Source organism: Mandrillus leucophaeus, unplaced genomic scaffold (genome assembly GCF_000951045.1).
Source record: "Mandrillus leucophaeus isolate KB7577 unplaced genomic scaffold, Mleu.le_1.0 Scaffold248, whole genome shotgun sequence".
Taxonomy (NCBI): domain Eukaryota; kingdom Metazoa; phylum Chordata; class Mammalia; order Primates; family Cercopithecidae; genus Mandrillus; species Mandrillus leucophaeus.
Window position 1 is genome coordinate 1,184,320 of NW_012102565.1, and position 9,939 is coordinate 1,194,258.

The following is a 9,939-nucleotide window of genomic DNA, read 5'->3' on the forward strand; positions in this document are numbered from 1 at the left end:
GAATGTGGCTTCACTCCGCAGGACTGCTGGAGATGCCTCCAAAGCAGTGAGCAGCTCTGCACCTCTGGCCAAGCCCCTGGCTAGAGACCCCCAACCCATCCCTGCTGGTTGCTACTGCCCCTCCCCAAATCCCAAGGGCCTAAGGATTGAGAAGAGCCTGAGCTCACCTTGGGCAGGGCCAGCTCCTGGTCCAGTCCAACACTGATGTGGCACATGTAGTAGAGGCTCACTCCAAACAGGGCGAGAAACAGCAGCAGCTGAGAAGGGACCTGCTGCATGAGACCACCCTGCCCAGTAGCCGCCCCCCAATCTCCCCACAAATTTAAGTCAGTCAGGGCGTCATGGGCAACATTCTGAAGTTGAGCAGACTTGCATGCCAGCCCCAGGTATCAGCACCTGGGCCTAGGCAACCTCCCCACCTCCAACCCTGCTTTCCCTGAGGCGAGGTCCCCACCTAGTTCCCCCTGCCCTCCTGTGCTTCCAGGCCCACTCACCACAACCCCTCGAGTGATCCAGTGCAGCAGGAAGGGGACATAGGCCTTTCGGAAGAGGCCAAGCAGGAACCCCTCTCCCTGGCCAGGCAGGGGCAGCTCCCGGGGCTTGACGCAGCAGCAGACGTCCAATCGGGAGGCCTGGAGCGGGAGGCAGCCCCTCGAGGTAGTCCCAGAGCAGACCAGATCCCAGGGACCACCTTCCTGCCCCCAGGGAGTGTCACCTTCTGTGGGTGGCCTGTGCCAGTGCCGCTCATGGAGACATACCAGTGTGCTGTTTTCTGTGCCTTTTTTTTTTAAATCTTGATAAAATATCTTTAAATTGTATGCCATCATTTGAACCAACAGATCAACTCCTGTCGATCTCTCATTTATACAACTGACCCTTGAGCAACACGAGTTTGAACTGCCTGGGCTCACTTATCCCTAGATTTTCTTCCACCTCTGCTGCCCCCAAAACAGCAAGACCAAGCCCTCCTCTTCCTCCTCTTCCTCAGCCTACTCAACCTGAAGACAATGAGGATAAAGACCTTCATGATGATCCACTTTCACTTCGTGAATAGTAAATAGATTTTCTCTTCCTGATGACTTTCTTACTAACATTTTCTTTTTTCTAGCTTCCTTTATTGTAAGAATACAGTTTATAATACATATAACATGCAAAAGATGTGTTATCGACTACTTATATTATCATTAAGGCTTCCAGGTAATAGTAGGCTAGTAGGAATTAAGTTTGGAGGGGTCAAATGTTACCTGCAGACCAGGCGTGGTAGCTCACGCCTGTAATCCCAGCATTTGGGAGGCCAAGGTGGGTGGACCACTTGAGGTCAAGAGTTCGAGACCAGCCTGACCAACATGGTGAAACCCCATCTCTACTAAAAATACAAAAATTAGCCAGGAGAGCTGGTGGGGGCCTGTAATCTCAGTACTCGGGTGGCTGAGGCAGGAAAATCGCTTGAACCCAGGAGTCAGAGGTTGCAGTGAGCTGAGATCACGCCATTGCACTCTAGCCTAGGTGAAGAGCGAAACTCCATCTCAAAAAAAAAAAAAAAAAAAGTTACATGCAGATTTTCAACTTCTCAGACAGTCAGTCCCCTAATCTCCACATTGTTCAAGGGTCAACTGTATTTTATTTCTGAACCTCATGCACTTAAAGAGGTTCGATTATATTGCAAAATTTGTCAAAACAAATTTATTTTTCTATAGGAAATTGGAGAATACATGGCCTAAATATTACCTTCCCGGCACAATGCCCCTGTCCCCCACCCCATTCTCTGGGCCATCTCTGTGGTGGTAAAGCCACCCCATCTCCCTGCCATGATGGGAACCCAGGGGCAGGTCCCTTGGTACTGGCCCGGCTGCCCCTACCTCTTGCCTCTTGCTGTCCAGGGAGAGCAGGGCCACAAAGGCAGACATCTGCAGGAGGAAGTCAAGGACCACTGCAAGGCCAGAGGTCAGGGCAAAGGTCCGCACAGCTGGCATGGGGGTCAGGGCCCCTGTGAGGGAGCAGAGGGCTGTCAGGGAACCCTGGCTTCAAGGGCAGAGTGGGAGCTGACATTGACAAGGTGCAGGGGGAAGGGGGTCTGCACTATACCCACTGCCCTCTGGGAACTCCTAGGCCCCGGCACTAACCCAGCAGGCCTAATGCCAAGTGGGAAGGGTCTGCCCCAGGCTCACCTAGGAAGAAGCAGATGGCCTCAGAGAGGCTGCACAACAGCATGCTGGGGGCCACCCTGCCCAGGGCTCGGCCAATGTGAACCTCTCGCGGCTCCCCAGGCCTCCGGGGCAGCCTCTGGGTGGGAACAGCAGGGATAAGAGCCAGGGACCTCCAAGGGCACCATCCCTCAAAGGCCAGCAGGGAGCTGGCAAGTGCCCAGAGCTGCAGCCAGGCCTGAGGAGCTGCTCTGACCTTCCTGAATCATCAAAGACCCTCACACTCTCCACGGCCAATGTTCTTCTTCCAGGGTCTGGCTGGGAGAAATGCTTGGTGCTTTCGAGATGTCTATAGCATCCCTGTTCCAAGCATTGTTGGAACCCTGTTCACCAACAGGGAGAGGTGAAATCGACTCTGATTTATCCTTACCGTGGAATGCTACGTAGCAGCATAAAGACAGGAGGAGGCTGTAATGTACTAACATGGAGAGGTTTTACTAGACATTGCAAGGGGTTAACAGAAAGCTAATTCCGGATGGTAGAGGCAGGATGAAGTCATTTATGTCAACACACTCTAGTTTCTACAGATATTGTAAACATGAGTGTCGATGAACAGAAAGAGTCTGCAGGGAGACCCAGCAAATTCACGCCAGAATCCCATCTGGCCAGGAGGTGAGGTTGGCAGAAGAGTGGGCAGTTGGGGGTATGGAGAGCTCCTCCTTTCTTACCTGGTACTCGAGAACAAAGATGAAGATGTTATCAGCCCCCACAGACAGCACCAGGAAAGGCACCACTTGCAGGATGATCAGGGAGGAGCGGATACCCAGGTAGGAGAAGAAGCCCATGGCAGCCATGACTGCTCCCAGGACCACGGCCACCCCGCCAAGGCCCAGCGTGGCCTTGGAGTCCACCTGTAACGCAAACAGGCTCAGCCCCCTGGCCACCTAGCACCTACCCAGTATGCCCACCAGCCTCAGCTAGGCGAGACACCACAGCAGGCAGGCACCCTCCGTGCCTGCAGGTCCCCGATATGCCCGCGGTGGTGAGGAGCTCACATCTCACATTAAAGCCCCTCTGCAGAGCCATCCTCCCAAGGGCAGGTCCATGAAACCCCAAGGCATAGGTTAGCCTGCTCCATCTTCCTTGAGCACGCATTGCAAGAGATTGTAAGTATTAGCTTTGCATTTGGGCAAGTCAGGGTATGGCATGTAACAGAAAGAAAACTGCTCTTAGGTCAGTGTGGTGGCTCACACCTGTAATCTCAACACTTTGGGAGGCTGACGAGGAAGAATTGCTTGAGCCCAGGAGTTTGAGACCAGCCTAGGCAACAAAGTGAGACTCCGTCTCTACAAAAAATTTTTTTAAAAAAATGGCCGGGAGCAGTAGCTCATGCCTGTAATCCCAGCACTTTGGGTGGGCAGATCACCTGAGGCCAGGAGTTCGAGACCAGCCTGACCAACATGGAGAAACACTGTCTCTACTAAAAACACAAAATTAGTCAGGTGTGGTGGCACATGCCTGTAGTCCCAGCTACTCAGGAGGCTGAGGCAGGAGAATTGCTTGAACCTGGGAGGCAGAGGTTACAGTGAGCCAAGATCGCGCCATTGCACTCCAGCCTGGGCAACAGCAGCAAAACTCTGTCTTAAAAAAAAAAAAAGCTGGGCGCAATGGCATGTGCCTATAGTCCCAACTACTTGGGAGGCTGAAGCAGGAGGATCACTTGTGCCCAGGATTTTTGAGGTTGCAACAAGCTAAGATCATGCTGCTGCACTCCAGCCTGGGCAGCAGAGCAAGACCCTGTCTCAAAAGAAAGAAAGAGAAAAAAAGAGAGACAGAGAGAGAAAGAGAGAGAGAGAAAGAAAAGAAAGCGAAAGAGAGAGGGAAGGAGGGAAAAGAGAAAAGAAAAGAAAGAAAAGGAAAGAAAAAGAAAAGAAAACTGCTCTTGGCCTTTCACTTTCAGCACAGAACACCTTCGAGAGGTATTACCCTTTGGGGCAGCCACTTAGGTGTGTCCATTCTGCTGTTCTGAGATGCTGTGGTTAGGAAAGTTGTAGAAGGCCTGCTGAAGATGCCTAGGGTCCTGGGCTAGCCCACCTAGCTGTGTCCCTCCCGCTTCTCACCATCACTCGGCTCCAGCTGGAATAGCTGCCCAGGGCCAGGGAGATGTACAGGAAGATGACAATGTAGCTGGTGGCAAAGATGGGCAGGTCTTCGGCTGTGGTGCGATTGATCTCATCTTCCAGAGAGCGCTGTGGACACACACCCGACCAGCCCCCACTGACCGTGCCTGCTCCAGCCAGGCCGGCTCTCAATAGCTCAGTCACTGGGCACTAACTGTGTGTTGTGTCACAGGGCCTGATGGCCCCCCATCATCCCTGGTGAGGCTACAAGAACAGCCATCACAATCACCCTGTTCCGAGCAGGCAGCCACTGCCCAGCTTGGGGACACAGGAGCTGACCCAAGACCACCTGGGTTGCACCCCCAGAGCCAGGGACCCTGCAGCCCCTACCTCAGCCATGAACGTGACCTGGAACTTGCCAGCCGTCCGACGCTGGAAGGCTCGCATTTCCTCCAAGAAGGCCTCCTCCCACAGCTGGGTCTGGGCCAGCCGGGGGTCCCCGGCAGGGTAATTGTTAAGGGAGAACGTCATGATCAGGGCCTCCGCCTCAGAATAGTCCTTCCCTGGGATAAGAAATGCTCAGTCCCTTCCTGCTGCACCCGTGCCTCCCTCCCCCTCCAGCTGCACCCCTATATTCCCTCCCCCTATCTAGCTTCACCCCTGCCATCACCCCTTGCTCCTTCTCCCCCACTCCTTCTTCATCTGATTCATGGCCTTACCTCCTACACCCCACTTCTCTCAGGCAAAGGTAAGACCTTTGGGCCCAGGCAAAAAACCAGAGTGCCTGAGTAACACTATGAGAAGATAAAGGAGATGGCAGAGAGAAGACAGGACAGGGTCGGCCTATAGCTTCCAGAAACCAGGTCACCCCCAGGCTGTGAGAACCCCCAGCACCATCCCCACCCTCCCGTCTATGGTTCCTGCCCCAATACTGCATCTTCCTTGGCCTCCTCTCAGGGCCCACTTAGCTTACCTTTGTACCCCCCAACGGCAAGGAAGGGGAAGACAGGGGCCCCGTAGTCAGCCATGCAGCTCAGGGCCAGGGCTGTGCCATCCTTGAAGGTGAGCGGGGCACTGGAGGGAGATGACCACAAAGGGAAAGGGCCTTTCCTGGTCCTGCCCAGTCCCTATGGCCCCTCCCTTCCCCTCCCACCCCAGACCCACAGCACTACGGAGGGTGAGCTGGTGGGGTGGGGGACACTGGCTGCAGATAACTGCAGATAGCCCAGCCCAGTGGGTCCTAAATGGCTCCCATCCAGCAAGATCTCCTGCAGGCCCCCACCCACCGAGTGAGTTGGAGCTGCCAGGTGCCTCCTCTGTGCCAGGCAGGGGCTGCTCCGGGCCATGTCCCTCTGTGCCTCTCATGTCTCCACACACTAGCCTGACCTTCCTGGCTCTGACAGTATCTGATTCTGGATTGAGCATCACATCTGAAGTCCTCAGGTGTGATGAGGGCGGAAGAGCTGGGATTCGAGCCGTGGGGTCTGGCATGGGCTGTCTCAAATGTTGCCCTCTCAGCCTCCTTCTCCTGCCTAGGGCCCCCCAAAACCCTCTAGGTATTGAGGTCAAATTTGGAATCCTGGAGCCCAGGAGCCAATGTTTTCAGAGTTTACTAGCCTGGTACCCTCAGGCAATTCTGTAGTTCCTTCAGCTTAGCCCTTTCTGCAAAGCCCATCATTGTGAAGACGCGGTGGGACACCAGAGTGAAGCTCTCTACGCCCCTCTCTCAGCTCTCAGCAAGCAAGTGCTGGTTGCTGTGTGACCTTGAGCAGCTTACCACACCCCTGCGAGCCTCAGTTTTCATGTCTGTAAAGTGGGGATAATTGGACCACCCAAGAGTTGTTGTGAGCACCCAAGTCAAAATAAAGATAATGCCCTATAATGGACTATAAAGCTAGCATCAGACACGAGTCGGAGGTCAGACCACGATGCCTCCCCAGAGCAAACAATAGCTCCTCTCATTCCCGCTGTTTCCAAGAGACAGCCCTTGGGTTCCTGGCACAGACACTCTGCAAAACAGCCCAAACTTGGGGCCCAGCCAAGGGATGCAGAGCCAGATAGCGGGGGACAGAAAGTGTCAGCACTCTCTTCCAATCCAGTGGTTCTCAAAGTGTGGCCTGGGGCCCTTAGGTGTCCTGGAGATCCTTTCAAGGGTCTGTAAGGTCAGAACTCTTTTCATAATAACACCAAGATGCTATTTGCCCCTTTTAACTCTCATTTGCTCTGGAGTATGGAGTACTAAACGTTCATTTTGAGGACCTCTGCTCTACTCCAACCTCAAGGAGCCTCCACTGCCACCGCCCCGCTGCTGCCCTTGGCTCTTGGGCGCCTTGGTCCAGCAGCCTTGTTGGCAGCACACCAGAGTGGACAGAACCAGGACCGAACCCCAATCAATAGAAGTGTATGTGGCTGTGGCCTGCCCCAGGACACCGGGCCCAGGTGCCTGAGACCAGCCATGACCCCTGGCCTGAGGGCACTTTTTCCAGTGCATACCATGGTACCTCACAGGCTACTGACGGCCCTACGGCACCTGGCACAGAAACAAGAAGCAAAACAAGGCAAATATAAACATGTGCTGTGCCAGTCGGACTCCTCTGTCAGACTTAAACCAAGAATGTGGCAGGGAGCTCCACATGTCAGGAGCTCTGCAGAAAGACAGAGTGAACCCAGGGTTGAAGGGCCAGTGATGGCCATGCACAAACCTGCAGCCATGAGCAGGAACTCTGGCCGAAGGAAATGGCAGCTGGACAAGGGGCAGAGATAAGCATCTGGGCAGCCCCAGGCCAGAGTCATAGGAATAGCTACCTCTGGTCCTTCAGGACAAGCTGTATGCCCGGCCAGGTTCCCGGGAGGCCATGGCAGCCCAGTCCCAGCCCGCTCCTCGCTTGGGCCCCACCACGGACTCACTTGGCACAGTACAGAAAATGGTCCTTCCAGTCGACTTGGGAGGTCTTCCCCATCAGTGTCTGGTTGGCCGTGAGCAACAGGAGCGTGCGGTTGTTCTGGAAATACTGCAGGAGGCTGTTGATGCAGCAATCGGAGAGACTGGTATTGTCCGGATTGAGGGGGGCGTAGCAGATGTGCTGCAGGGAGATGTTGCGCTGTGCTTCGGGCGACCACACCTGGAGGTGCCGCAGCCTCTCCTGCAACTCCAGCAGCTCCAGCAGCAAGTCCAGGTCCAGGATCCCGCTGAAGTTCTTGGGCCCCAACAGCAGGGAGTCATATCTGTAGCTGGACCGGTTAGGAGCCGTCAGGATCACCTGGTTGGTTCGGAAGAAGGGGCCGAAATGCTGGTCATGAAAAGCCTTCTCACTCCGGGCTTGGCTGTTGGGGGCCGACCACAGCTCCACGGGGTCCGTAGTGAGTTCTGTAAAGACCAGGCCCGCTGCCAAGACCACCACCGGGATGACAGACAGCACCAGGATGGTCAGAGGCCACGAAGCCACCCAGGTGCCCCAGCCCTGGAAGAACTGGCCAAGGAGGGTGTGGGTGGAGAAGCTGAGCTTGTCAGAGAGGCTGGTGCCCTTCTTGGGGTCCACCGTCTTGCTTTTGTCCCTGGTGGGGGCCACACGGAGTCCCACGAGCAGGATGGCGACCACAGTGAAGACAGAACAGAGGATGATGATGAGGACCAGCCCACCCGGCATCCGGCCCAGGCGGAAGGTGGAGTCCAGGGCCTGGGGATGGGCGATAGCAGGACAGGATGCAGCACAGTCCTGGCAGGAGCAGGCCGCTGCGTCGTCACCTTGGGACTCATTGCAACGTGCAACCCCCTCATTCAGAGGCTGAATCCCACTCCCCACAGCCTGGCCGGGCTCCAAGAGGTGGAAGGTGATGTCCAGTGGGGCCAGACCATTGCCTGTGTCTCCCTGGAAGTTGAGCCAGCGCTGGGCATTGCAAAGGGCAGAGCCATACACGCCACACATGCTGCCCACAGCCAGCGTGGCAGCCGCAGGGATGTGCACACGGCTGCAGGAGTCATAGCTCTGCTCGGCAAAGCTGTGCTGGTAGAAGGCCTCATAGGCCACCACAGCTGGGAGTTGTCCAGCCCCTAGCTGAGCCACGCGGGTCACATTGATGAAGAGGCTCTGGTTGGGGCTGCATGTGTTGTGGCAGTGCAGGCTCACGAAATTGTCAGAGCAGGCTGGGCAGCGGGTGAGGAGGGCCTTGGTGATCGACAGACTCGCTTCCAATGATACCAGCTGCTTGGCGGAGCAGCAGGCTTGGGTGTTGGGGCCGGTGTAGAGGCGGGGGCAGATCCTCTGTAATAGGATCAGGTGATCACCTGTGATGTTGCGGGCTGGCGTGTTGGACAGACAGGACACGTTGGAGAGTGTCATGAGGCCTCCAGACAGCTCTGGGTTCTTCCCACATTCGTCATAGAAGGCGCAGTAGCCAGGCTGGTGGATGGGTGTGTAAGGCTCGCTCTGGGCCTGCAGACACAGCAACATCACTCATGGGCCCTGACACAGCTGGGTGCCATCCAGGCAGCAGGCAGCCAGGGAGGGCGTGGGGGTAAGAAGGACATGGAGCAGGGGCAGGGAAGGGGGGAGTGTGGGGAGTGGGAAGCCTCCTGGAGGCATGTGCCAGCCAGCCAGCCAGTGTTGGAGTGACAAGTGGGCGGGGCAGCCAGGCCTTTCTTCCTAGGTGTGGCCTGATAGACCTGCAGTTTAGGAAGGTCCTGCTGGAGTGGCCAGGTATGGGTAAGGAGGCAAAGCTGACTCCAAGGTGCCGGGCCCTGCCCACATCAAAGTCAGCCTGAGTCCCCACACTGCCCACCACATCCAGAGGCCAGGGTCTCTCGTGGAGAGTCTGTGCAGGAGGCCCCCCGGCTCCCACCACCACCACCACCACCACCTGCTTGAGGCCGAAAGCCATCACCCACCTCCCAGACACAAAGGGAGCGAGGAACTTAAGAGGCACCAGTCCTGGATCTTCTCCCAGGACTCCCTAGGTGATGCTCACTAGGTAACCCCATCCCAGCACCTCCTTGCCTCAGACCTCCCTCAACTGCAGGCCTGGACCCCACCCAGTAGGGCCAGTGACAGGAGGGACTTGGAACACCCCAGTCCAGCGACCTCTTTCACCCCTGTGTGCATTCAACTCTGTGACCTGGAAACCCTCCACCTGCACCCCTCCTCTGTGGGGCCTGGCATCCCTCATGTGTCCGGAGACTGGCCCAGCCTGCAGGCCCTGAGGCTCCCTTGCTGTTACCCAGTAACACTCGCCTGGTACACGGCTGGCCCCAGGGTCCCTAACTGGAGGCTGTAGGGGAGGTGGAGCCAAGCCCTGGGACTCACCAAGCGCAGGAGCAGGGCCCACAGCAGCCAGCCCCTCAGGCCGGCCTCCGCCATCCCAGGTCGAGAAGGGGTCAGCGGGTAGCCGCGCCAGGCCTCAGGGATAGCCAAGGGCTGAACACACATTAAGGCAGCCTCCTCCCCTTCGATGACAACCCTGGCCTGACTGGGTTAGGGACCAATGAGGCTGAGCCCTGCTAGTTAATGATCCACCACTCCCACTGTTTGGCCCCAGTCCACAGGCCCCCGCTTGAGATGAGCCTCATCATGCGGGTGCTAGGGTCTCCACTCACTTCCCAAAACGACCGAAGCCAGAGGGCTGAGCCAGTTAGGGGAGAGACCACGCTATCAGCCCCTAACTCAGCTTCTGCTGGAGTT

At 56.3% G+C, this 9,939-nt stretch overlaps 1 protein-coding gene across 3 annotated transcripts in view; it reads right to left on the minus strand.

Moving 5' to 3' along the window:
* Positions 1-9,667, minus strand: part of NPC1L1 (NPC1-like 1) — a 37,917-nt gene extending 28,250 nt beyond the window's left edge. Inside the window, exons 1-10 of one of the 3 annotated variants that reach the window (XM_011983248.1) lie at positions 9,565-9,667; positions 7,172-8,697; positions 5,238-5,338; positions 4,655-4,827; positions 4,265-4,393; positions 2,873-3,055; positions 2,169-2,283; positions 1,860-1,987; positions 495-632; positions 168-257 (exon numbers count right to left, since the gene is read on the minus strand). In XM_011983248.1, coding sequence (XP_011838638.1) covers positions 168-257; positions 495-632; positions 1,860-1,987; positions 2,169-2,283; positions 2,873-3,055; positions 4,265-4,393; positions 4,655-4,827; positions 5,238-5,338; positions 7,172-8,697; positions 9,565-9,618 — 2,637 coding nt within the window. In that variant the 5' untranslated portion in view covers positions 9,619-9,667. Of the gene's footprint in view, positions 1-167; positions 258-494; positions 633-1,655; positions 1,988-2,168; positions 2,284-2,872; positions 3,056-4,264; positions 4,394-4,654; positions 4,828-5,237; positions 5,339-7,171; positions 8,698-9,564 lie in introns of those variants that run through there. The other 2 variants (XM_011983249.1, XM_011983250.1) reach the window with 2 other exon arrangements.
* Between the last annotated feature and the right edge of the window lie 272 nt (positions 9,668-9,939).